Genomic DNA, 27892 nt, shown 5'->3' with positions numbered 1-27892 from the left:
ATGAACATGTTAATGCGTTTCTTTTGGGCTACTCATTACAGTGCAGTGATTGTGTGATAGAATGTCAAATTTTTTTCATAGCTGACTCACAGTTACTGTCTCTGGGATAACCTGGAATTTCAAGGTGAGGTGCTGGGGGTTGGCATGGTTTCAGTACACTTTTCACATTTCAGTAGATGTGGTTTCAGTGGTCTCTGACCATCTCACTCCCAGAATGCACAAAAAAGTACGTTTCTTGAAGCCTGTGCTAATATGTGTCTTTCCTGGGTTTAGAATAGTTACGTTGACTGCGTTTGTTAATTTTAATAGATTTTACCTTAAGCCACGTTAAAATACTTCGGCTGATTTAATAGGAGGTTTGGAGTGTGTTAGCTGATCTGTGGGAAAGAAATATTTGATGTTTGTGTGCTGTACAGAGTGTTGCAGAGATTAAAGTTATACCTTAAAGAGATGAATACTACAGGAGTTGGGGTCAAATGGAGTTTTACGAATTTTGCCCGAACTGGTACGACAGAGGTGCTCACATCCTTGGCTGCTGCGCTGTGGTTTAGTTCGTTTGCGTGTAACTCAGCTTTGGATTAATAGGAAAATACCATTTACCCACAGCTCTTCAATCGACAATGCATCCGGGCCTCATTTTGAAAAATTATTTGACCGAAGTATTTCATGGTAGTCTATTTTATGCTTTACAAAGCTGATTTATTTTCACATAAAATTATTAAAACTGCATCTCCAACTTTTTAAAGAGACAGTTGCCTTTAGGAGTGCAGATCCCGTTCTGTTCTGCCAACGGTATCGTTTGACACCTAAGGCTGCGTCAGTCACTGGTTCTCTGTGATGCGATCGCTGATGGCTTTCGAGAAGAAAACTGCTCCTGACAGTGTTGTAAAAGAGCGTTATCGCCTGCCTTATCCCCTGCTAAACTTCATTTCGTGTTTCAGAGCCCTTCTCTTGGGCTGTCTGTGAGCCCAGGCAGACGGCTCTCTGTCAGAGGCGTGCGCTGTATTTTGAAGTTTCAGTGACGGCATCCAGAGACTGGCTTCATAGAAGTGGGATGTGAGACTGAAGCACTGTTGAAACACGTGATAGTAAATTGTCTTAAAAGACTGATTAACTCCAAGATCTGAGTGACTTTTGGTATTTTAAGTAAGTTTTAAATGATTTAGTGTGTTCTGGAGTGATAACTAGATCATTTCTCAGAATTGTTTTCTTGAAGTTCCTTTGAGCTTTTGGCAAAGACTTAATGGTGGCAATGAATCTCTAACACCCTACTGGTCCCAGACACTCTGAACTTGACACTTCCTTTCTTATCCATTTCTGTGAACAAAATTATTCACATTAACATGAAACAAAATAGAAGATGATGAGTGCAATGGTGTCTCAGCACTTGAAGGATTCTGCTTGTGTGTGAAGTGATGGTGACCTCTGTTACAATGCACCAGAATAATCTGTCTTGGCTTTTGATAGAGTTGGGTTTTTTTTCCTTTTTTCTAATGGGTGGGTTGTATAGCATATGTTCTTCTTGTATTTTTCTGTATTACATTATATGATCTTATAAATGCTACATTACAACTTTGCTTAACAGCACTATAGCTGGGTTAACTGTCATATTTATCATCATGTGACAAATTCCCCTAATTCTTTCTTCTTTTGGACGTTTAGGATTGAGTGGGTAAAGCCTCCAGAGTCCAAAATAAGAAGGCTTGGTGCTGATTTAGCTATTAATTCAGTAGTGATTTTTACAGTGGTTTGCAAAAGAGATTTCTTATGCTGAAGGAGAGTGACTGCTGCCGTTCCAGCCTTTCTCATTCTCTGAACGATGACAAAGCCAGCCCCGAGAAGCTTTTGGGAGTGATGCAGGTAGTGATGTGGACTTGTCAAACCTTCATATGCCAGTAGTAGAAATAGGCTGTCGGGTGGACAGGTAGCTCCTGCTACCCTGTTACGGGTAACGGGGAAGGCGGCAAGTCACATGAGACTGAAGAATCTCAAGGTGACACAGTGTGAGCGTCAGTAGCAGTGGTGCAGGGGGAGTTCCAGGAAGGGGGCAGAAGCAGTTCTTGAGGACAGCAGCAATCGAGTCTCAGGCGCTGCCGGTGCACTGAGACAGTCTTGCTTCTTCTGCGTTTTAAGTAAGAAGGTGGAACAAAAACTGGAAGGGTTTCTGGCAATGGGCCTGTTGTAGGTCTCTGCCTAGGTCTCTTGAAATTGTTGGCAGTGCCTGGCGGTGGCGTGGAGGGTGGGAAAATGGATTCATGAGTAGGAGAGGGGAAACTGAAGTGGAACAGGTTTGTACTTAAAAATAAACCAGGAACTCCTATTTTATGCTTTTAGGATGTCTCCAAAATGAATATCAAGACATGCTTTCTGAACTGCACAATTGCAATCCATAGCTCCTCGTACCTTCGTCTTGATGCTATAATATATGTACATATATATTTTATAGAGCACACAGAGCTATTCTCCATCCTTTGTGTTAGATGATCCTCACAGTCGGGGTTCTGCTTTTCTAAGGCATCTGGAGGAATATCACATCTGAGTCCATGCCTGCCTGTGTAACACTGCCAAAGCTTCCTGAGGTGCTGGGTTTCCTTTATACAGTGCTATGAGAGGATTTAAACATAATTTAAATATATTTTCCTGTTTCTTTATTGCCCTCAAGTTTTCTTGTTGAACTCAAAATACCCTTGGCTTTCTGAAGAAGGTTGGAACAGCATAAAAAATCAGCAGACAGTAAGAGGGAAAATGCCCCGTCTTGCACAGTTGCTTCCCAGCAGACAGATGGACAGACAGACGGACGCGTGTGCCCAGCAGTCACGGTCTGTGCTACAGCAGGGAATGGCAGAGGAGCTTGAGGTCCGGGAGGGACATGCGTCCATTTGTGGGCACAGTCCCACAGAATCAAAAGTGATGTTTGGAAACAGGCAGACAAGGTGTCGTAGGAGGAGGATGAAGAAAATTCTTCCTGGTGATGCTTGAAGGGGGTCGGTGTGTGGGACAGTTAAACTGTCCGTGGGTCGCTCCCCTGTCACCAGGTGAGTTACCACCATCTCCAGTGACTGCGCGCACTAGCGAGCGATCTGTCTCTCCTGAAGTTACAAGAGAAATTTCTAAAACTTGGCTTGTGAAACATTTTAGTCTCACAATTAGGCCTTTTAAAGTCAAGAGCAATAAAAATTTCTGACTTTCAAAACTCTTAATTTTTCTTTTAATAAGCAAAAAGAGAGGTTAATGTGTTAGTGACCTTCTTTGGCTTTCTCTGAGGCACAGTTCTGGATTTCTTCAGATGACGTGGTTTGTGGGCAGCTAAGAAGGATTAAAAAGACTTACTCATCCCGCTGTGGATGAGTCTGTCACGCTCTCCCTGTGCAGAGATCAGTTACACTCCTTGAGGTATCTTCAGGCAAAACGTGTTTTTATGTGAACAAATCCCTGAATTCCTGCGATGAGGCCCCTGACAAGATCTGCCTTCAGATGTGGTGAGTGTAGTTGTCAGGGCATCGTGTTCTGCTTGGGGAGATAAAATTTAGCATTTTACAGTCCAAAGAGAAGACTGATACTTTTTATGTTTATAAATCATATCTAGCGTTCAGACTTGCATCCTTTTTAGAAAACATTTTAAAAAAATTTAGGATCTTCACACCAGTGACCTCTTCAAAAATGTGCTCAGTAAGCTGGAGAGAGACATCTTGAAAATGTTAATATTTTAAAAACAGAGTTGTCAGAGAACCGTAGTGAAGATTGTTGCACAGCTCAATTTCTGTTTGCCAGGTCTACGTTCATAATCCATGCCGAGGGATGACTGTTACACACTTCTACAGAATTCTCCCAGAGAAAGCAGAGTGCAGGTGTACGGGGGTGATAGGCAGAAGGAATGTATTTCTGTAGCTCACTTACTGGTAAGAAATTAGAACAATACAGTGTTAACGTGACTCACATTAAATGGGTATAAAGTTGGATAACTGAAAGATAGGAAGTACAGTTTTGAATGAGGAGTAGTTACTCTGCTTAGGTCCTTTAGGGACTGGTTCCTGTTGTTGCATTGCTATAAACTTTTTGCCAATGACCTTGATATTTACTAATTGTCCCGAGTTTTGCCAATTAATGGTTAAAATAGCAGTTCACTCAGTGATTTGAATTCCTCCTTAAGGCGGACGCAAACAGTATGTGTCTCAGTATGCACTGAAGCCGTACATCCAGAGCAGGGTGTGTGCTCTGTCCTTAATGGTTTCCCTTACAGTGACCCTGGAAACAATGACTTAGAAACATAGGTCGCGGTGGGCAGCTGAGACAGTCCCTGCAGTGCAGAATGGCTGGAAAGGCTGCTGATGTTCTTGGCTCCAGAAGCCGACGTGGGTTAGTATCATTTAGTTATGTCGATACATTACCCTCCTGTTCATTAGAGAGATCTCCCAGTGTAGTATCTCACCATCTTGTGTTCACAAATCAAGGAGGTTGTTCAGAGAAGAAATCTGAAAATAATTAAAGATTGGGAAACACAGTTGCCAGCTGTGAAGTGTTGTCTTTTTTAGGGAAGGTTTAGAAAATTAATTCTTCCCTGGCCCACCTGGGGAAGAGAAGCTTTTTAATCTGTTGGTAAAAGATAATGCAAGATCCAGTGGCTTAAAGTTGAAACTAGAAATACTCAGACTAGAAACGAAAGGAAATAAAAGTTTACAAATTGTAAAGAATGAGGGTAATGATTAATTCAAACATTTTATCAGAGCTTTTTGGTAGATTATTCACTACTAAACCAGGGCTTGGTGTTCTCTAAAAAGAAAGTTTTCCTAAAAGAAAGGTCCATTTCAGTACTACTTCAAGGAAGTCTTGTAGGTTGCTTTATGCAGGAAGTCGGATTAAGATCCCAAAAGTTCTATTACGGTAGTTAGGTTTTTGAATACACACCACGGAGCTTCTTTTGAAGCAAATGGTTGGTCACTTGATTTTTGTCATCTGTTGTTAGATTTCAGTATGTGATCTTTTGGGACACGTTTGTTGGATTTGGCAATACTTGCTCTTTAAATTGTGCCTCATCATCTCTGATGAATTATATATTAACATTGCTTTTTAAATTTGCAACTGATATATTAAAATGATTTTAAAGGAAAGAGAGTTTACTATTATTACAGCTGTAAATAAGTTAAAGATTGTCTTGTATTCTGACCTTTGCAGTGGTAATAGCACATGTTTGAATGTCGTTGTTGAAGAACTAACCTCCCTCTTTCCAGGCTGCATTCTCCAGTGAATGTGAAATGGAAAAATCTCATCTTCAGTGCAGAGAGGATTATGAAATGCCCACTGTCCCATCCCTTATTACTTACCATAACCAGAACTGCAAAATCTCTAGAAGAACTGATAATCGCAACAAGCTTTTTGTTGTTTATGACTTTGCTTTTGTATCTAGAGATTTCTCCTGTGTTGTAGGTTTCTTCCTCCTGGTCTTCAACTTTCTATGCCACAATCCGCGACAATCCCTTTTCTGTATTAACTGCTTCCTATGAGGAAGTGGTACTTACGGAGGTGATCCTCTGCTTTACACCATTGTTAAGCTCTAATAGATGAATTTATGTTGGCAATGAAGGTATGACAATCTCAATAACTACATTGCAGACAAAATATTTTTGACTTGCTGTCAGTAGTGTGGTGTTGAAGATTTCATGAGATGTTTTGAGAAATCTACCACTGGAAGACCTTAAGAACAGGCTAGAGGATCCTCTCTTGGTCATGACCCTGGTTGGGGCAGAGGAATGGAAATAGCCTTTCCTGGTATCTGTGGCAGATTTTTAAATCCTTGTTTTCTTGTATGATACAACCAGGAAAATAAGAGGGGAAAAGGAAAGGCTAAATTTCCATCTTAGATGTAAATTTCCATTGTAACAAGAGCTAAGCTGGGCTTCCAGACCTGGAGTATGTTAAAGAACAGGAGGAAATCTTAGAATCATAAAGGCAGGTAGGTTGGAAGGAACCTCCAGAGGTTTTGACTCTAACCTCGTGCTCAGAGGAGGTCTGGTTAGTGCAGGTTGCTCAGGACCTTGTCCAGTCCATTTCTGTGTATCTCCAAGGACAGAAATCCAACAGCCTCTCCTGGCTTCTGTGCCAGTGTTTGTGCACTATTATGATAAAAGACATCTTCCTCTTATATTGAAAAAGAATTTCCCGTGCTCTAACTTGTGTCTGTTGCCTGCTGTTTTCCCACCGGGCACCTCTCAGAAGAGTGGCTCTGTCTTCTCTGCACTCCTGTAGGTAGTTGCAAACAGGAAGGTATCTCCTTTGCCTTTTCTTCTCTCGTGCATCATGTGCTCCAGCCCCTGATCATCTTGGTAGCCCTCCACTGGACTTGTTTAGGTAGGTCAATGCCTCTCTTCTGCTGGGGAGCACAAAATCGGGCAGAGTACTTCAGATGTGGTCTTACAAATACTGAATAGAGGAGGAAAAATCCCTTCCCTCAGCCTGCTGGCTGCACACTTGCAGCTGATACAGCTGAGAATGCTGTTGACCTTACTGCAAGAGAGCACTGCTCAATCCTCTTCAGCTTGTTGTCCACCAGGACTCCCAGGTTTTTTTTCTACAGAGCTGTTTTCTAAGACAGCTGGTCCCCGGCCTGTATCATTGCAGGGCATTACTCTGTCGCAGGGGCAGGACTTGGCAGAACTTCATAAGGTGCCCACAAGCCCATTTTTCCAGCTTAGATAAGTCCTTTTGCATAGCAGCCTCCAGCATTTCAACCACTCCAGACAATCTGGTATCAACCACAGGCTTGCTGAGAACACAGTGCCCTCCTCTAATCTGTGAAGCCATTCAGCATTTTGTAGGAGACGATCAGGTGAGTCAGGAAAAAATTACCCTTGGCACATCCTTGCTGACCGTTCCCACTCACCTCCTCCATGTGATGGAAGTAGCTTCCAGGAAGATTTGCTCCATAACCTCGGGACGGAGGTGCAGTGGTCCCAGGCATAAACCTGGGGAGGCGAGTCCATCGCCATAATCTGAAGGGAATAACCGTCTGAGGAGAGGCAGAGTAAAGCCCTTCAGCATTTGCCATCTCCTCTTTTTGCATTTGCAGAGCTGTATGTCTTGAAGTTCACTCTAAAATGAGTCTGTTCCAATTTTTTCTGAAAAGCATATAGATTTTCTGCACTCAGCATGTAAAAACATTTTAGATCCTTAAACCTCCTTGAACTTAACGAATATCCAAAGCTATGTCTGCCCATCTGTTTGAGAGTTTTATGCTCTTGCCTGGTATGATAGTGTAGAAGTATCTCTGGAGTATAAAGAGTTACCGGTAGTGACATCTCATTTGGACCTGTTGTAGCTTATGGTTTTCTTCCAGTTTCAGAGGAAAAATAGGTATTATTTTTTATCTTTTAGTTTGTTTTGGTTCACCAGGTTTGTTTGTTGATGGCTTTAGGTCTTCTTATTTCATTTCGGCTTAGAGTTTTAAGTGGTGTTGAAGGATATAGAGAGGCTCGTCAGTGTTCCTCGATTGTGAGAGAGATCTGAGCGCATCCTCACTGCCTTTGGAGTTCAGTGCAACCATCAGCTTCCTTAATACCTGCTCATTCACATATGAGGGTGAGAAGAGTTAAAAGTTACACAATTAGAAATTTATTCTGTAAATATAAGAATACTTCTGAGAAGCGGAGAGAATGAGAAAGAAGAGCCTTGAAACAACTGCAGTGGATTTGATTTTAGCTATTTCCTAGTATTGCACATAGTATTGAAATTTCAATACTAAAAAGCACTGAAAATGTGTTAGAAATACTTTGTGAAATGAGTGAGAGAGAGAAGATTAGCACTGAAAGGAACACGAGTATTCACAGCCTGCAGTAACAGAATAGCTAATACATTCTTCCCAGCTGAGAAAGTACGTTTTTGTAACGGACCCAGATGTCTTGAGGGAGGTACAGGGGAGCTGCGGCCAGAGCCTGCGCAGGGCCTGGCCCTGTGCTCTGCCACGTACCTCTGTCACTGCAAAAACCACAGTTTGTTGAATTGTTCAGTCACAGCGACAGGCTCCAAACAAGACGACGGCGATCTCTCCTGATTAGGAATCGTTTGGATACGGGCACAATCTTCTGGAGCTTCAGCCACAGAGGACTCCTGCTCCGTGTCCAGTCTCTCGTGCCCCCCATCTATACTGTTACACGCTGTTGGCTTTAGATCTTGCAACCAGCTGTCCCCGGCAGAGGTGGCTGAGAGAGTGGCTGCCCCAGAAGCAGCTCCCTCCTTCCCCTTGGAAGAACGTGGTTTAAAAAAATTTGGGGTGTATTTGGTTTAGATTTTGACGTAACAACAATTAAACAACCACCCACAGCAGCCTCAGAGGTAAATTAATAAACACACTTTGAAGTGAAAAAGACTTCAAAAATGCAATTTTTTTTTTCCAGGAGAGAGAAATAAATTCCAGCCTCGTATATGCTTTTTCTCTTCCACTCCTTTTTTCTCTCCTTAAAATTTATCTTGAGCTATTTCATCTTAAACTGTAATCTAAGAACCTTTTAAGCCTTGACTCGGCAAGTTCTAAATTGCGTATAGAAAACTAGTGATGACCCCTGCGTGGAATTAGTCGTTTGATTTAATTTTACTTTTACATTGATTCAACTTAATTTATTAAGGACTTCAAGTGAAGCTGAACGTGTTCCTGGTGAGGTTAAAATTTAAATCAATGAGTTTATGTAGGGGTTTGCACAGGTTTAACTAAGTTTCACGAAATCGCGGAATTGTCAGAGTTGGAAGGGACCTCTAGAGATCATCCAGTCCAACTCCCCTGCTAAAGCAGGGTTGCCCAGAGCACATCACTCAGGGCTGCATCCAGGCGGGTCTTGAAGATCTCCAGAGAAGGGGACTCCACACCCTCCCTGGGCAGCCTGTTCCAGGGCTCTGGCACCCTCACAGGAAAGAAGTTTCTCCTCATATTTGAATGGAACTTCCCATGTTCCAGCTTGTGCCCGTTGCCCCTCGTCCTGTCACTGGGAACCACTGAAAAGAGTCCGGCTCCATCCTCCTTCAACCCACCCTTTAGATACTTGGAAGCATTGATAAGGGCTCCCCTCAGCCTTCTCTTCTCCAGGCTAAAGAGTCCCAGCTCTCTCAGCCTTTCCTCATCAGGGAGATGCTCCGATCCCTCCATCATCTTTGTTGCCCTTCGCTGGACTCTCTCCAGTAGTTCCCTGTCTCTCTTGAACTGGGGAGCCCAGAACTGGACACAGTATTCCAGTTGTGGCCTCACCAGTGCAGAGTAGAGGGGGAGAATGACCTCCCTCCACCTACTGGCCACACTCTTTCCTACACAGCCCGGGATTCCATTGGCCCTCTTGGCCACAAGGGCACGTTGCTAGATCATGGAAAGTTTGCTATCCACCAGGACTCCCAGATCCTTCTCCTCCGTAGTGCTTTCCAGAAGATCCATCCCTAACCTATATTGGTGCCTGGGGTTCTTCTTCCCCAGGTGCAGGACCCAACGTTTGCCCTTGTTGAACCTCATTAGGTTCTTCTCTGCCCAGCTCTCCAGCCTGTCCAGGTCACGCTGGATGGTGCCACAGCCCTCTGGAGTGTCAGCCACCCCTCCCAGTTTGGTATCATCAGCAAACTTGCTGAGGATACACTCTGTCCCCTCGTCCAGGTCATTGATGAATATGTTGAACAAGACTGGACCGAGTATTGACCCCTGGGGGACACCACTGGTTACAGGCCTCCAACTCGACCCTGCTCCATTAATCATAATTCTCTGAGCTCTGTCACACAGCCAGCTCTCAATCCACCTCACTGCCCCCTTGTCTAGGGGGCAGTTTATTTTTTAGTTTATTTTAAAGTGTGTGGGACGAGCCCCGGAGATGATGCTGAGGGCTGTAATCTCAGCTGACTGAGTGATTCCCAGGCGCTCTAGCCCAGGGGGGAGCAACACTAATGCACAGCTTTGTAAGTCAAACCGGAACCCTGACGAGCATCACAGGACAAACTCAATTTGTGCTGTCTAGACAGGATACGGCGTGAGTTTTGAGCACAAGAAATACAAAAAAAAAAAAAAAAGGCAAAAAAAAAGACTTCTGAAATACTTGAATTTTGAAAATGGTGGCTGGAATCGTGCCGGCGGGGGGCAGAGGTGCACTGAAAGGGAAGCAAAGGTGACTGATGAGATTGCGTTTGAAAGCAAAGGTTCCAGCTTGAAAAGAGCCTCAGATTGTAAATCTCATTAACCTTAAATAGAGAAAACACTTCAACAGATGAAGCAGGGCAGTGTGTCTCAGAGAGGGGTGCCAGCCTGGATCATCAGAGGTGTCAGGATTGAACCTAAAATTCTTTTTATTGGGCACTGCTAATTAAGTAAGGAGCTCAGGTTGATTGAGAGATCAGTATAGGATCTGGAGCTGACAAACAGCCTGGCGCTGCCTCTTGGTCTGTGAGTTTTAGCATTGGACTCACACGCGACCACCTGGAGTTGTGCCAGCAGAAACCCTTACTGGAATTACAGTTAGTGCAAATCAAAAGTATAGTTTTGCACAGATTATCTCACCTGCCAGACACGAGTTACGTTTGCACAATGTTGGTTTTAGGTGGAGTTGTTATTATGCCAGGAGGACTTTACTGGTCGGTATACTGGTGTGTCTTTATGGTTAGGTGTACCTAACACAGGCCTGGCTCTGCGGTGTAATCACCCCGTTTATCACTATAATCCTGAGTGCAGTTCTCACCCTGTTACCTGGAATATTTACACTAAGGTACATCAGGGAATGGTTGCCATCATCGGAAGAGAAGTGAAGGCGTGGGAGGAAGCGTCTGGAGCACAACAGGATTGGGAAAGCTCTAGCTCTCCCCTTGCGCAAACCGCCCGTCTGAGCTGCCTCTGCGCAAACACGGGCGGGAGAGAAGAGGAATGAGAAGGTGGTGCGCAGCCGCAGGCTCTGACCCTGTTGGACACGGTGAGGCAGCTCACGCGACCAGACGGGCTGGGAAGGTGAGGAGAAGGGGTTGTGCTCCACGTGAAGGAGTGCCTGGAGCTTTGCCTTGGGGTGGGGAGCAAGCCAGTTGGGAGCTAATAGGCAAAAGATCCAAGGAGAGACCAACATGGGTAACACTGGAAAGATTTTAACTTCAAGTGAAACAGTGAGCAGCAGGAAGAGAGCGCTGACTTTTAGCAATTTAGAAGGCGGCCAAGTCTAAACGGAGTTTCGTGGGACTGCAAAAGGACGGTGGTCTTACTACTGGCAGGGCTATGGGACTTGACAAGGTGAAACGCTGGGAGAAAAGAGGGCGAGAGGGCATCAGAAGAAAACTGTCCAAAAAAACCCCTGACAGATTCATTGCATGAAGTGTATGTTCATTACTTGGCAGCTCTTAAGCAGAAATCTGCACTTCTCCCCGCCAGATTCAGAGCCCTGGATGTTGGACCCGGGATGCAGAAAGTACCAGAATAACCTTAAAATTTTGCTGAGAGCAGGCAGCTGAAAGACATCCTGCAGACTGTGCATGTGCTGTTAGTCTGCTGTTTTCTTTATGATCTCAGAAAATTAATGCAATTACTTTGAGCCCTTTTGGCAATTGTAAAATGAGGATGTCCAGCACATTCCTATGTCTCAAGCAGGATGCGGGACGGTTGATTAGACTGTGCTTGTAAAAGACAGAAGTGAGGATCAGTGTGTTATATTGCAAAACAAAGGCTTGGTTTCACCTTCACCCAGCACTGACTTTGTTTCTGTGGATGCAGGAGTTAGTTCCTAATTGTAACCTTGGCTCAGTGCTGTGAGCAGGGAGTCACTCACCGTGTATTCGAGCGATGAATTCCTTGTCTGAGGCAGTTCTAATTAACTGCAGCTAGTAATAATTCTTTACTTGTGCAGACAGATGGAGTACAAATACGCAGACCATTGGGAGAATCCATAGGAAAGCTGTAAGAGCAATGAGCAAACGTGACCCCACTGAAAAGCTGGAAGAGCCGGCGGTGCCTAGTGAAGGGAAGATGGGAGGCGAAGCATCCATTGTGAAATCCAGGAGCAGTTACTGCAGAAAGGAGGGAAAGAAGCTTTTTTTCTGTGTTAATGTGATTAATGCTTAAATTGCAGCAAGGAATAGCTTGAACGGGAAGAAATATGGTGCACCTTTTCCTACCTACGGAATTGTTTGTAGTAGAGTGATTGTGTGTTGAAAATCGGGGTTGCTGTACTCTCTTTCAGGCTCGGGGGATCGTGATCCAGTGGCTGCTTGGATCCCTGCAGTGCTTGGAAATGGCCTTTCAGGTCTTAGACAGGTTTGCTCTGTTACAGACAGTGATTCTTGTCCCACCTTTGCGTGAACTGACCCTGGGGTTTTATCAAATCAGATTTGGTTGTGTGCACTAGTACGAGGGATGAGACTTTGCTCAGTAGTGAGGAGGACACGGGTATATAAATATCTGCATAAAAGAAATTCAGATTCAGTTCTTCAGGTAGGTTATAAGCCACCTGAAGTATCTCAGACTTAGGCGGGACAAACGGCATGGTTTCACCAGCACGTGTTCTGTGCAACACAGGCCCATGGACGGTGAGCAGAGCAATCATAGAATCATAGAATGATTTGGGTTGGGAGGGACCTTAAAGACCATCCAGTGCCACCCCCTGCCCTGGGCAGGGACACCTCCCACCAGACCAGGTTGCTCCAAGCCCCCTCCAACCTGGCCTTGAACCCCTCCAGGGATGGGGCAGCCACAGCTTCTCTGGGCAACCTGGGCCAGGCTCTCACCACCCTCACAGCAAAGAAGTTCTTCCCCACATCTCAGCTCAATCTCCCCTCTTTCAGTGTCAAACCCTTCCCCCTCCTCCTATGGCTCCCCTCCCTGATCCAGAGTCCCTCCCCAGCTTTCCTGGAGCCCCTTGAGGGACTGGAAGGGGCTCGAAGGTCTCCCCGGAGCCTTCTCTTCTCCAGGCTGAACCCCCCCAACTCTCTCAGCCTGTCCTCCCAGCAGAGGGGCTCCAGCCCTCCCAGCATCTCTGTGGCCTCCTCTGGCCCCGCTCCAACAGGTCCATGTCCTTCTGGTGTTGGTGGCCCCAGAGCCGGAGGCAGCACTGGGTGGGGGGGGATCTCCCCAGAGTGGAGCAGAGGGGCAGAATCCTCCCCCTTCACCCTGCTGGCCACGCTGCTGGGGATGCAGCCCAGGGTGTGGGGGGCTTTCTGGGCTGCCAGCACACATTACCAGGGCGCATGGAGCTTCTCATCCACCAACACCCCCAAGTCCTTCTCCTCAGGGTTGCTCTCCAGCCATTCTTCGCCCAGCCTGGATCTGGGCTTGGGGTTGCTGTGACCCAGGTGCAGGACCTTGCACTTGGTCTGGTTGAACTTCATGAGGCTGGCACAGGCCCACCTCCAGCCTTTCCAGGTCCCTCTGGATGGTATCCCTTCCCTCCAGCTTGTCAAACAACAATAGCTGTTTTCTCTGGTGTTTAAATAAGGTCACGTAACTCCAACCCTCCAGGGCTGGACTGCTGAATTTGGCATGCAGGACATAGTCTTGTGTCTCTGTTTTTGTGAATTCTCTCATGGACTCTTTTCCTCTGCAGAATCCCGTGCTGGGAGGATTGTTTCATATCTGTTCCTTATAAACTCTACCTGGGCTGAGTGTATTCAACAGCTACATTTGGCAGCTTGGAAGGTCTTCTGACAAAAAATTCAAGATAGGACAGGGTTTTGGCTTCTGGTGTTGGTGGATGAGGGACGTGGAGCCCAGCGTGTCTCTCCAGCTGTTTATGTCTCTCCAGCTGTTTATGCTCCTGAGCTCTATTGACCTTTTTGCCCTGAATATTTTCTTCTTGAGGACCCAGCTCCCCTGGTTTGCACCAGGCCAAATATTTTCTCCGGCCAAAGCCTTGGTCCTGGGAGGGCAGAGCGTTTTTCTCCTTGAAGATGGCATCAGCGTCTCACCGCGTGGCAGGGCTGGTGTCACCCCCTCAGGGCTTGTGCTGGCTTGAATTCTGCTCTTCTGATTCAGCAAAACAAATACCCTGAAACCCTCAGCTGCACAATGTTTTGATGAACTCTATACGGCCTTCCTTTTTCTGGGCTATTCTTTCATATTTTACATTTCTTTACATGTATTTAAAAATGAGGGTTGTTTGATTGCTTAAGGTACCAGTAAGTCACAAAGCTCTGGTTCCTTGACCACTCTGGTACCAAACACTGCAAATTAAAAATCACTGTTATAATGTTCCTTACAGATTGTTTGAGTTAAACATGATGTGACCAGCAAGTACGGTGTTACTTGGTTAAATATTCCGATGATTCATGTTTCCTTTCTGGCACCAATTGTGAAAATGCTGTAAGTTTTTTTGATTGAAAAAAAATGTGGTTGTTAAATATAATGGCTGCTTTGTGAAAGTAACCGCTAGAGAATATTGAGAATTATTTAAATTAAAAGCAAAGCTAAAGTATTATGTATTAAAAAAAAAAAGGCAGGGAAAATGACCAAGTAGGTATAGAGTAGGTGGCCTGCATTTGATATCTGACAGAATAGTGCCTTTTTTTTTTTTTTCAGTTTTTGGTTGGAGAGCTAGTTGTAAGAAAGATATTATAATACTAATGTCAGCCCATCTAGTTGTGTGGAAATAGGTCTTGGCAAGCAAACTTCATATTTTGCGATGAGCTTGGAGGTCCAGTTGATAAAATTCACTGATGTATTTTTAGCTACCGTAATATCTTTGATTTTTTCAGTCTTAATTATTAATTAAGTCATCTTAATTAATGATATTACTACTAAAAATGAATAGAGGCCATATAAAATAAATTATATTTGACAGTAATCTCATCCTCTTTTGGAGAGGTATCGAACAGGGATCCAGCAGGAATGTACTAGGACATCAATATTATTTCATAACCTTCCCATCACAGTATTTATTAGCACAAACTTTAAAGTTTCTTTGATACAGTGTCCGTGAATTATGCCAGAGACAGAAGATGTCTTGTTTATCCAGAGGAATGGAGATGGTTGTTGAACTGGCGCAGGAAAATGTGCGTTTTAAGGTGACCAAATCTGTGGTTTGTACATCTGAGGGAAAAAAAAACCCCAACAGGTCCTAGTTACTGCGTGGGGGATTGTATCCTTCAAAGGTGTAGTTTGAAGAAAAGAAAAAGTCAGGGGAAGTGTGGGGAGTAAGAAGCTGAATGAGACCCTTGTGTGATGCTGTGGCAAGAGGGATAATTCGGTGGTAATGAAAAGTGCCAGTCAGCATGGTTTCCTGGAAAATATGTCTCTCCAGATAAACATAATGTTGTTTCATGTCTGAGTTTACTTGAGTTGTGTCTATAAATATGTACGAGAAGAGAAGATTTCTTATACCAGAGGGCTTTTTATTTCATAGGCAAAGATTTAATGAGATTTGCTGCCTGGAAGACAAAACAAGCCTGATCAAACTAGGAAAAAAATAAATGAAGTTACTATCACCACTTGAAGACTTTACGTGAGATATCTCAGCAAGGTGTGCTAATTTGATCAGATACCTTTTGTGTAACCTTGGAAGAAATGGGTAAAAATGATAGGGTCTGTCCTGTGCAGGAGGGTCACGGCAGCTTTGACTCCTTCCTGCTTCAAAAATCATCCGATTTTGCAATTCCAAGGGGAACTGTGTGCCGTGTGGAACGGTGCAGCCCCTCGGTCCTGTAAATAGCGGGGGCTTCGTGCCGTGTGGGGTGGCTTTATTTTCCGTGGCCCTGGCGTGATGGAGAACGGAGACTCGGCTCTGTGGTGCCAGCTCTGTAAAATCTCCAACTCTGGGCTTCGGTGCAGAATCCGGCGATGCTGGAGGCGCTTGTGAGCAGACGGGTCACCCCGGGGGGCTGCGGGGAGGGCGGGCGTTTACAAGCCTGGAGTTCAGTGTCCTGCTGGGGTGGGGGGTCATTTACCTTTCAAGTTCCTGACAATATTCAGAATAAGCTCTGAGTTCGCATAGCGATCACATGTGCAGAATCTGTTTATTTCTAGAAGTGTGCATTATTTTTCCCGGCATCCTGTCTCAGTTTGGTAAATGATACATTTTGTAACTCTCATGATATGTAGAGCCCCGTGAATGTACCGTTCTGATTAGAAGGTGCAATAATAGGTGTTTTTAAATGTGACTGCAAAGTATATTCTAAATACACTAGGAAACAATCCTAAAATATAATAAATGTCAATCTTAGGATGCAATTCACTTCAGAATACATTCACTTTCCCTTCTCACGATTGATCTGTTGAAGGTCCTTTTTCTTGGGATTAAAAAAAAAAAAGGCTTTTATTTATGCTCTCACCTTTTCTTTCCCTAGTTACCCAGTGGGAGACTCTTCCACGCTGCAGCTGTTATCTCAGACGCTATGTACATCTTTGGCGGCACAGTGGACAATAACATTAGAAGTGGAGAAATGTACCGGTTCCAGGTAATTCCCTCATAAACACACTCACGCATCCCCACCAGTTCTGCCTGAATCCTTCTGGCTTTGGCAGAGTTTCTGGTTTGGCTCCTCGTGAGCCTGATGGGATGGCTTTCCTTTCGCAGCCTTCCCGCAGACAGCCCTTACATTTCAGGTTCAGCTGCCACAGGTTAATGTATATCTTTAAAATCCCTTGAGAAATGTTATCTGGACAGACACTGTGGTAAGGCCAAGCTCTCCAGTGCCTTCTGAAGTCCTAACAGAGATCATTACATGTTATTTTGACGAGTTATTGCTAAGTGTATCAGACTGGATTTGCCAGGATATTAAACTGAAAGCTGACTGTTCCTCCTCCTGAACGGTCAGGTTCAGGGTTCCCGAGTCAGATCATCTTATCTTCGTGCAGCACTCTCACCCCCACCCCCCAGGAACTGTGGGAATTTTAAATTGGAAATTTCAAGTTACTCACACCAGGTCAAATCCTCCCTACATTCAACTTTATTTTTATTGTGTGGGACCCTCAGACATGTCCTGGCCACCAACTCCCGATATCTGCAAGTTGCCATGAGACACAATTCTGCCGTGTTACCTTCCATTGCCCTCACCAGAGAGGCAGCCCTGGCACATGTGTGGTTTGCTTGTTATTTTCTACTTTATATACTACATCGAGGCCAAGTTAATAAGAAAATCCAGGGGTAGTGTATGTAACTACGGCGCTTTTGGATATAGCCATTTGAAATGAATTCTCTTTTCTGTGGGGTTTTATTTTTTTAGTTTTCTTGTTACCCTAAATGCACTCTACATGAAGATTATGGAAGGCTGTGGGAAAACAGGCAGTTCAGTGACTTGGAGTTTGTTTTGGGAGAGGTGAGTAGAATTTATTGAAAAGGTGCCAAGGGGGGTGTCACCGCCCGTGGAGCATGTTTTGCTGGGAAAAAGCAAATTGTACAATGATTGTGCCAAAACCCCTGGGAATGAAGTTTTAAGGGCAGCGTCACTGGTGAAAATGATGTCTGTCTGCTTTACTAAGCTACACTAATCCAGACAAATTTCTAAAGCTGTAAAGGAGAAGAAACTTCTACACTGAGAAGATTTGTGGGTCACTGAGACATAACCTGAATTTATCAGAGCACATTATATATAGTTGCAATATGAAAAGGATACTAAGACCGCTGTACTCCGAGGTCCCAACTGTCCTCTAGGAGCGGGTCAGGGTTTGCAGATCCACGTATCGTTTCAGGAGCCATTTTTAATTACTGAAATAAAGTAGAATGAGAAAAAGCAGCCCAGGGGAATAATTCTCTAGTAATGAAAATAATTGTAAAATTTTAAACAGAACGTTTTCTGAAGAAAGACATGAAAAATTTGAACTTACTTGCATTCCTTTTGCAAAAACAATATTATAAACCACTTTGCAGAGGTCAGATAAAAGATCCTCAACAACAGATGAAGCAGATTATGAAGAACAATAGCAAAAAACCATACTGTTGTTTGGAAAAGAGAAAATCAGCTGAAAATCAGATGCAATGCTAAGAAGCAATATCTGTGATACTGAACCTATGCAACAGCTTCTGTCAGTGAATGTAACAAAGGCTCCCTCCAAATGGTGTTTGCTGTTAATCTTTAGGGAAAGTAGGTGTAGAATTTCATCTGGATGGGCAGAGCAGATGTAAGGTTGCCTTTGGTTCTAACTTAAACTAAATGTATAGTAACCTGGAGTTCAGCCGTCTGCCGTCACCATGTGGTTTGGGAATAAAAGTTGAGTATGGGTGACTGCTTTGCCTTTGACAGAAGGAAGAGCGAGTGCGAGGGCACACCGCAATCGTTACAGCTCGCTGCAAGTGGCTGAAAAAGAAAATCATACAGGCAAGGGAGAGGCTGAAACAGGTGAGTATTTTAGAAAAGTAATCTTGTGGCAAAATAATGCTTATTCTGCCCAATTTTGGAAATAAGGTTGTTGGGGAAAAAGTTAGTGTCTGCTGAGTCAGATAGAGGACTGGAGCAGCATCTGATGCTAAGGTGCTCTTGAGCAAGTAAAATAAAGAGGATAATTAGTATTAACATCGGCTGGGGGATGTGTATCAGGCCAGGCGAGGAGCATAACGTGGAGGAGCCAAAGTTAATCCAGTTATCTGGATTTGGCAGTGTGGTTCTTGGGAGCTCTTGTAGCTGTCTAAATTTTAATCTTGTGGAATATCCCTAGGGAGGAGTGTGTACCCTTCGTTCTGGGGAAGGCAAAAGCTGTGCGACATCAGGGATGGCCTGCAAGATGAGGCAGATTAGGGGGAAGGTGGTGTTAAGGTTTTAAGGGTGGCTCTGTTAGTATTTCCTGATTGTTTTCCAGAGTTGAAGGTCTGGTGCTTATTATGGTTCATTGTCTGTTAATTTTAACTACTTACAGCTTTTCAGCAGCAAACATTTTATTGATCTCGAGGAAGTGGTAGCACACAACCTGCAGTAAGACACATGGATACCTCATTGCACCTTAGTTAATTGCTTTGCCACCCCACAGCCCTCCATCTTCACTGGAAAAGGTTGTAGAGAAAGGCTGTCAAAGTGGAATTTGAAAGTAAGAGAGTGGCTTAAAATACTTCTGTGCAGCACTTTGAGCTCTGACTTTGCAAGGCTGGGTCTGTGGAATCTGCTCCTACATCTTCCTTCTCCAGGGAGAGATGCTGTTCCTGCCGAGGGCAGAAATGTGAGCTCAGTGGAATTCATTCCTCCTGTTTTTTGAGGTCCTGCTTTTGAGCTTTATCCAGGAGCTCACATTTGTTCTGATCCATGTTTGTCACGGGATATGGAGCAGTAAGTCTAAGACATATGAACTCCTTGTTATCTTGAAGATAATCTTGAAGATAAAGAGATCTTGGGTTTTGAAGACTGTGCAGTCATGAGAAGGATCCTTTTTCTGGTTTGACAGTAATGGGTGTGAGCTGACACAGCCTTGTTGCCATGTTTGAGTGTTTTTTTCTGTCTCATTAGAAATCAAAGCAAGATATTGAAGACGAGGGACATGTGACATGTCAGAAGGACGGGATTGGTGGGAATGTCAAGTTGTGCCGCCTGCAGCCGCTGCTGGAAGTGCCCATCAGAGAGGCTGAGGCACAGCCCTTCGAGGTGCTCATGCAGTTTCTGTATACGGATAAAATAAAATACCCTCGCAAAGGTAGGACGGCAGGATAAAAAAATGCTAGCAACTGGGGAGCAAATGTTTGTTTTGATACAGAGCAGGATTGAGCATTTGCAGATGATCAGTCCTGCTCTAAGCTCTTAATTACTTACCTGAGATTAAAAAACTAGCAGATTTCTATCAAAGCATACTAACAGTGCTTTTTCCTATTCTTTCTGAACATCAAGGAGAAGCAGGTTCTTGATCTTTCCAAAAGGTGGAAAAAAAAGAACCAACGAACCAACAATATCATAGTATTTTGAACATGGCAGCAGCCTGCCCGGAAGCACCACGTATCCCGAGTTGGCTTATTTCCTTTTTCTGGTATTGTTTTGATCCGTTGCAAACTGAGCCCACACAGAAAGGCAGAGCAAGCCAGTATTTATCATCTCCTCAAAATGCCAATCCAGAGGAATGCCTCAAGAAAGGAGAAATCCATTTCATGCATTCGTTGAAAATCCTGAGTTAAAGCCACTGGCTGGCTGGGAGGCAGTAGCCAGAGATCCCTCGGCTCCCACACAGCGAGTCTCACTCGGGGCTGTGCTCGAGTGACAGGGTCTCTTGGGCTGGGGGGGTCAGACCTGATTCCCGGGAAGCTCCAGCTGTGGGGGCTGGGAAGGCTGCAGCCCCTGGTGAAGTGAGTTGCGTCTGTCCTAATGCTGGAAGCTTGGCTTCAGTTTCAGTCCCGGATCTTTCCTGTCTATAAAAGGTAATTCTCAGAAAAAGAATGATTTGTATGCGGTTGTCCCAAGGCTTTCCCCGTGAGGTGGCCTGTTTGAGAGCAAGCCTAATTAATGGGGATGAGAGAACCTTCTCGTTAGTGTCTGCTGACATTGCCAGATCCTGCTGTCAGCCGGTACACTGATCCTCAGCGTGCTCACTGCAGGGCAGGATCACACCAAAGAAAGAGTTATCATACTGAGCTCTTCCCTTTGCTACAGGCTTCCCAGCCCGCCTCTTACCCTTCCCCAGCCCATCAAACCTTCTCCCTGGTGCTTACCTTTCTGCTGGGATCCTCCAAGGGCCCTGTCCTGACCATTTGTATTCCTGGTTGCTCCTCTGGGTTCAGAGAGCAGCACCCTGGGGATCCCTCCGGAGCTGAGCTAACAGAATTGGGCACGCTCATCAAATGGGATTTTCTGGTTAGACACAGGGAAGGCACGTGACATGCAATAAGGCTTTTCTCTATCAAAAAGTAGTTACAGCAGATGGCCAGAGATCTCCCGTGAGGAAGGCAAAGGCTGTGGAGGATTATTCCTTGAGTTGGTGTCCCAGTAGCCTCAGTTGCAGCGGTCTACGAGGGTCCCTGCTGCCCCTCAGCCCTCTCTGCTGGACCAGGCTCAGATCTGTACACACACGAGCACAAAGTGCCTTCATAACGGTCAGTCAAAATCAGGGAGCTGACTGTGAATGCTGCATAAAGCCCAAGGACTTCAGCAGAGCTGGAGCAGCTCTGAGCACTTTGGGAAGCCGGGCTGCTGGCTTCGGAGCTCGTCAGTGTTTTTAGAGACTTCGCTTTCTTTTGAGGATTTTAAAAAAATGTGATCCAGATTGTCAAAAATCTTTGTCCAAAAAAAATCTTTTGGTGTGTCTCTCTTATGCCTCAATTTTGAAATTCCTTTTTTAGTATCAATTCATATTTTGTCTAACCGTCAATGGAGTTTTTTTCTCCATAAAAATACTCCAGTCATTGCCCATTCTACCATTCTGAATGCTCAGGCTGATGTAAAAAGAATTACTTTGGGAAAGGTTCCTCTTTTTGTTCTCCAGCATTTTCATCTCTTGTATTTTCAGGTCACGTGCAGGATGTGTTGCTTATTATGGATGTGTACAAACTGGCCTTAAACTTCAAGCTCTCTCGACTGGAACAGCTCTGCCTTCAATATATCGAAGCATCCGTAGATCTGCAGAATGTGCTCATTGTGTGTGAAAATGCTAACAAGCTTCAGCTGGATCAGCTAAAGGTAATCACATTTTGCATACAAAGTAACTGATAAGAAATTTTAAAAAAATAATATTTATGTAATTAATGTTTTGCGAAAGCTACCAGCTTTTGAAAATTCAGTCCTTTCTTATAGTTGCTTGAGTATATGTTAGTGTGGATTGTCCTGCAGTTGCTTGTGAATATTATGTAGGGTTTTTTCACTAAGCGTTTGATATTTTTGCGTATCTGCCCTGTAGGATGTGAAGGGCAGAGTGACTTTGGCTTTTCATCAACTCACTCTCACTGCAGCAAGGTGCATTTTCTGGTCCCACCGTTTTATACAGAGACTGCAGACAGCTTCTTTGACCTGGTCTGATGAAAAAACAAAATTCTGTTCTCACGCCTTTCATCTGAAAAACACTCTATTGAAAAATCAAAAGTGTCTGCGATTCTCTGTCTCTGTAATGGGTCAAGGGCTTTTAGGCATTTGCTGAAAGTCATGACAGAGTCGATACCCCTCAGGCTTCGTAATTTGCTGTGATCATCTGGTTCCCACCGACAGCGGCCAGAGCTGATTCTGCTGCAAGCTGCAGAGAAGCAGCTCCTCCACCCACATCAAGAGTCAGTGCAGGATGGTGCAGTGCCTGTTGGAGCAGCCCGTGCACGTCAGTCGGCTGTAGCGCTGATGGCTGCAGGCAGAGCAAGGCTGGAGACACCAGTATGCACCAGCACTTCCTCAGGCACTCCGCACTGGATTTGGGCAAAGGAAAGGCATCCAGGAGGACAGCAGCGGAGTTAGCAGCAAGTATGGAAATGCTGGCACAGCCGTGGGTGCTGTGATGACCGTGATGCCATTAGCTGCCCAGAGCTCAAGCAAGTATCTCAGCATTGGTGGATCTAGTACCAATAATTTCAGATCAGCCGTCTCCCTCCACCAGCCTGAGCTACCAGCAGGGTGAAGGGGCTCTTCCACACAGCTCCGTTTGCGCAGGATCACCTTGAGTTGGCATCTTGTCTCCTCAAGTGCGCGTTAGTCCTCATGGGCAGGTGCCATCTGCAGAAGGCCACTCTTTCTGGCATCCTAGTCGTTCTTTAAAACATGTTACAGACGGGTCCTGGACAGATCCCTTTGGATCCCAGGTGAAATAACTTGGCGGAAGATGGACAGTAGTAATCATTCTTTGAGTTAATTTTGTGGATTTTGTACTCACCTTATTATTTTTTGCTTATTGAATTGTCCTGAGGGAAAGCCTTGGTTCACACTGGGAAACAAAGCGCCATGTTTTGTCCCTGTAGCTGTTTAGCACTAGATCTGGTTCATTTGTCACCTTTCCACCACATGGATTTGTTGAGCAAGTTTGTCATACAAGAGCCTACAAGGGCTCTTTCAGTCTGTTTGCAACCTTTATGGAAAAGGTTAAGGCAAAATTCACACAAGGAAATCTTGCAAATTATTTGCACCCTTAATGGATAATGTTTAAGAGTTAAGATCTCTTCACCCTTCTAATAAATTTTTGGTACCTAATTGTATAAAGAATTATTATGAGATAGCAACCAGTCTTAGTTAGCTCTGTGAGGTTTTTGGCGTCTCCTGAGATTCCTATTTTAGAAAGCTTCAGAGCGGCTGGATGGGACACCATTAACCTTTTCCTTGTTATTATTTCTTAGTCAGGTTTTTCTAGATGCTTAGAATTGTCCTGAATTTCCTGTTCAAGCAGGAGCCAAGGGGTCACTTTGATCATTGTTTGGTAGTTCCAGCTGCAGGATCCACGTGGAGGGTCATAAGAAAAGGATGGCTGTTTGCACGTGTAACGCGGTAACATTTATGTGATGCTGTAGGATGACTTCGTACAGTAAACCATAATTTTTCCACTAATATTGTTTTTTATTTAAGGAACATTGCCTGAACTTTGTGGTGAAGGAATCACATTTTAATCAGGTAATAATGATGAAGGAGTTTGAGCACCTTTCTTCATCTCTCATCGTGGAGATCGTACGGAGAAAACAGCAACCTCCTGTTCGAACACATTCCGATCAGCCACTTGACATCGGTAACACTTATGTTCTATAAAGTAATTAGTTATGCTGGTTTTGCATTGCTAATGGTTTGTGTAGTGTAGGAAACAGCCCAGGAATTAGACCACTGCAGACCACCGATTCTCTGGTTGGTGTAACTATTGTCCAGACTGACATGCCATGCTGATTCTTTCTCCAGTGAGCTTCAATCGGAAGCGTATCCCCGACAAAATACATGAAAAGTCAGGTTAAATATGTTCTTCTTGCAGTACAATATCCTGATTCTGTTCAGAGAGAGACGAGGCAGAGGGAACAGAAGGGTATAAAGAATGATTCAAAGGAAAGGCAGTGGACATTCGGTTTAAGTGGACTAGAAGGTAACAAAGCTTGTGGGGGGATTGCCTGCTCATGGGTTGTCCCTGAAGAAGGAGCGAGAGTGAGGAAAAAAGAGTTAATGGAAAGGAAGAGAATATAAGGAGAAGACTTTGAGAAGATAAATAACCTGTACTAGTGGTCATGCCTTTAATTTTCATTTTGTGGTTCTTCTGGAAGAAGATTTGATTTACAATTCTATTACGGAATTCATCAAGGACTGACTCGGGACTAGTCTTATTCAAGATTTTATCATCCTGACACACAAAAAAGGGAATGTGTGCTGAGGCCACAAAGTTCAGAGGCATTGCCAGTGTTGATTTGGAATACTGCACAAACGGAATCGGGGACTGGCGAGAAAGATGGAGAAGCTGGCCCTGGAAGGAGCCTTTGGCTGGCATTTGTCCCAGAGAGGAGAGGTGCACCCTCTGGGAAGGTGACACATCCAGCTTCTGTAGCCAGAGCTGGAATGGTGCGAGAGACCCAAATACCAAAAAAACTGAAAGGTGAACTTTGAAAATCTGAGTGAATTTGGATCAGATTTGGATGTGCTCTATTTCTCAGTTATAGTGTATTTTCAAAGGTTAATTAAAATGTTGGGTAAAAGGAGCCTTTATTGGGGATTTTGGAAAGCTTTTCCATTAAGAGACAAAATATTGTATTTCTTGTGTTTGGAAATAATAAAAGAGTGGGGAAAAATCAGATTTCTTTATCTGTAGAGAACACCTTTCAGTGTGGCCGCTGCCAGTGTTTGCTGTCAGCAGACTGAAAGCAGAGCTGATGGGTTTGTTTCTGGGATGGGCAGTAATGGACTGCAACGGGGAAGGATGAAGCTTATTTTGCTCCAAGATTATGGGCAGGGTCCTGCCTCCACTCACCTCAGGGGTCCAGAGGGAAAGCAGGGCTGGAGCTATTGCTCAGCCAGGTTTGATAGCACCTGATCACCTGGAACTGTCATGTCTTTAACGGTTTCACTGTGTTAACTTTCAGGAACGTCGTTAATTCAGGACATGAAGGCTTACCTAGAAGGAGCTGGCACCGAGTTCTGTGATATCATCCTTCTCTTGGACGGCCACCCCCGGCCAGCCCATAAAGCCATCCTCGCGGCCCGCTCCAGGTGATTCCGTGTTCACTAAAACCATGGCGAGTACTGTAGGTGTGAAGGCAGGGCTGTGCCGTCTGCGGGGCAGCTGGCGTTTTTTAGAAGACAGGGAGGAACTTGGTGTCTGCATAACGTGTAAGATGCAGCTTTGCTCAAAGAGTGTAATAAGCCTTTAAGCAACAGTGATTAAATATTTTTTTTCCATGTGATACCCAGCAGGGAGAGGCAGGAGGAAATTGAAACTGTAGAAATTCTCTAGAGGATGCATAAGAAGCTGCACCGCGAGACAAAGAATCTGTGAAATCACAGGAAGGGGAAAAGGGTGTAAAACGTCAGGCGGTTTCAGTGAAGTGGAAAGCCACAGATGTCCACCGGGGTCAGAAGGAGTCTTCTGATGGTGAACATCTATTCTGAATCGTGTGGAACTTGAATCTCTTTCTGACTTGCTGATATTTGAGACTGGATATCAATAAGCATAACAAACAGTGGTGCATAACAGAGACTAGATTGTTCCGTACTTTGTCGCAAAGGCAAGTACTTCACCCTTCTGAAGATGGGAACTGCTCTTTCTCCTCAGTACGCGGGTGAAGTGGGTTTGTCCTTCACTTGTGTGCTCTGTGGACCTGCACCTTTATGTTCTGCCAAATATTAAGTGTTCACATAAAATTTCTATTTCAAGTACTGACAAAATTTTTTTCCAGTCCCAGTAATAATACTCAGTCTTAGTTACTGGGGTATTTTACCAGAAGCATTTCACAGCTCCTGAAACAGCCCTGCATGATTGGCAGCCTGTAGGTGCCAAGGAAATTCATAATGCTTTAAGCTCTCTACTGGGTCTTATGCAAATTGGATGAAAATCAAAGCACTATGTGTCCTAATTTTCAAGAAACAGAGATAAGTTTCAGGTAGTGCTGATGGAAATTAGGGGGATTATATTTGGAGTTCTCTCACAGGCAGACATATATGAAACACCAATTTAGCAGTGTTTTTGCCCAGATTGTCACCTGAATTTACTTCTTTGGGACCTGCAGTGCTTAACAGCAGCCTTTGAACAATACTGGATTAAACCGTCTGTCTGCAGAATGTGTTGCATTGGTTTTATTTCCTTTTCCAGTTACTTTGAAGCCATGTTCCGTTCCTTCATGCCAGAAGATGGACAAGTGAATATTTCTATAGGTGAAATGGTTCCCAGCAAGCAAGCGTTTGAATCTATGCTTAGATATATTTATTATGGAGAAGTAAACATGCCTCCTGAAGACTCCCTGTATCCTTAAATCTAAAGTAATTGAAGTATCTGTCTAAAGTGCATGTACAGCAGCTCAGCTTCCTTCGGCTGGAGACCACCAGGCCCAGGCTGGGAGGGTTATTTGTCAGGATTGCATTAACAGGCACCGCATTTTAACTTCTGCCGTGGATTTGGATTTACAGTCAGTGCTGTTACCTTTGCTTTACGGTTTTTTTCCTTAATGAGATTAACAGCTACCTCTTTGCTGCACCTTACTATTACGGCTTCTCCAACAACAGACTGCAAGCCTATTGCAAGCAGAATCTAGAGATGAATGTCACAGTGGAGAACGTGCTCCAGGTAATTGTCCCCAAGCAGCTTTAATTAGTTGCTTGACTTAGATGCAGGAAAGCCAAAGGGTCCAGTCAAGTGGGTGCCCCCAGTGCCAGGTTCACTGAGGTGCTTCCAAACTGACATCGCTGAGACTGCACAAACCCCTCCAGTGACAGTGGCCCTGCGTGGGTGACACGTGTGCGGGAGCGCAGCCTTCGGCAGCTTTGGTTTCTTGTCTGCTCTTTGTGCCACTGGTGCTCCTGTGCTGAAGTGTGTCACAGATACTGCTCCACAGGACGTTGGGCTGTCAACAGGATGGCCGACGGGATGTTCCTCTTGAGCTCCTCATCCCCCCTTGTAGACCAGTGTTTCTAAAGGGCTCGTTGGGACGTACCATGTGCTCAGTGCTCAGCTCCAAACCCCTTTTCGGCAGACATTTGTACCAGGGCAAATGGTGATGTGCAGGTGAAGTGAGTCTTCTTTTATCAATAATGCTGACAGGACCTGGCAATGAAGTAAATTAAGCCAACAAAAGATATTCTGTGATAAGAAAGCTTACAAAGCCATCTCCGAGGTAGGCAGACCAAACCCACTGCGTCACGAGCAGAATCAGTTCCATTAACTGCTTTTGGCTCTTGCCCGTGCCAGTCTCACTGGGGCGCTTCAGGGAACCTGGCTCTGAAACACATCTGCAGTTTCTTGCTGATTATCTCCTGAGGACTCCATACGTGTTAAATCCAAAGCTTATTTTTGAATAGTTCAGAAAAGATTCAGGTTTGTAGTGAAAAATGGAGCTGTTTCCCTAGCTCAGAGGAATTGCCTCCCTGGGTGGGAGCAGTGTTTGTGCCCTGTGTGCTGTGCTGAGCCGTGCAGAGGGAAGATGACGTGGTTGCTTTTGCTCTAGATTTTAGAGGCAGCTGACAAGACTCAGGCCCTGGATATGAAGAGGCACTGCCTGCACATCATCGTTCACCAGTTCACCAAGGTTGGTTGCATCTTTTCTGGGGCTTTTGAGAGCTGCTGTCCTCTGTCACTGCGTTGGTTAAAGACACGTTGATACAGGAATCCATTTCATTCTTTCTCGTGTGAGACAGCGGAGAGCTGGCTGTGGGTCACTGACACTCTGACAGTCTGTGTCTGTATGTCTGTGTCTGCTAGGCACACTCCTCACACTAAAAATAAAGGAAAGGCTAGAACAGCCTGGTCTGGAAATGTGAAGACCTTCCAAAACAGAAGTTACACAGAAATGCTTCCATTTCCACTTGTTCCAGCTGCTGATTTTGTGCCATGCCATCGTTGGGTTCTCATGTGTATCACGAGATAAATTTGTTACGTATTGAGAGCACAAATCTCTCTCTCACAAGCAGTGACGAGTGTGCTGTT

General features: G+C 44.6%; 1 protein-coding gene across 1 annotated transcript in view; it reads left to right on the top strand.

The window, feature by feature from the left end:
• Window positions 1-27892, top strand: part of LZTR1 (leucine zipper like post translational regulator 1) — a 38722-nt gene that overhangs the window by 7618 nt on the left and 3212 nt on the right. Inside the window, exons 10-19 of the mRNA XM_074163217.1 lie at window positions 16264-16374; window positions 17143-17235; window positions 18160-18255; window positions 19351-19534; window positions 21332-21501; window positions 23356-23512; window positions 24840-24966; window positions 26066-26215; window positions 26431-26536; window positions 27414-27494. Coding sequence (XP_074019318.1) covers window positions 16264-16374; window positions 17143-17235; window positions 18160-18255; window positions 19351-19534; window positions 21332-21501; window positions 23356-23512; window positions 24840-24966; window positions 26066-26215; window positions 26431-26536; window positions 27414-27494 — 1275 coding nt within the window. The remainder of the gene's footprint in view (window positions 1-16263; window positions 16375-17142; window positions 17236-18159; window positions 18256-19350; window positions 19535-21331; window positions 21502-23355; window positions 23513-24839; window positions 24967-26065; window positions 26216-26430; window positions 26537-27413; window positions 27495-27892) is intronic.

The sequence above is a fragment of the Numenius arquata genome, chromosome 24 (assembly GCF_964106895.1).
Source record: "Numenius arquata chromosome 24, bNumArq3.hap1.1, whole genome shotgun sequence".
Classification (NCBI taxonomy): Eukaryota; Metazoa; Chordata; class Aves; order Charadriiformes; family Scolopacidae; genus Numenius; species Numenius arquata.
The sequence above is the reverse complement of the archived record's forward strand: the minus strand, read 5'-3'. Positions and strand labels throughout refer to the sequence as shown.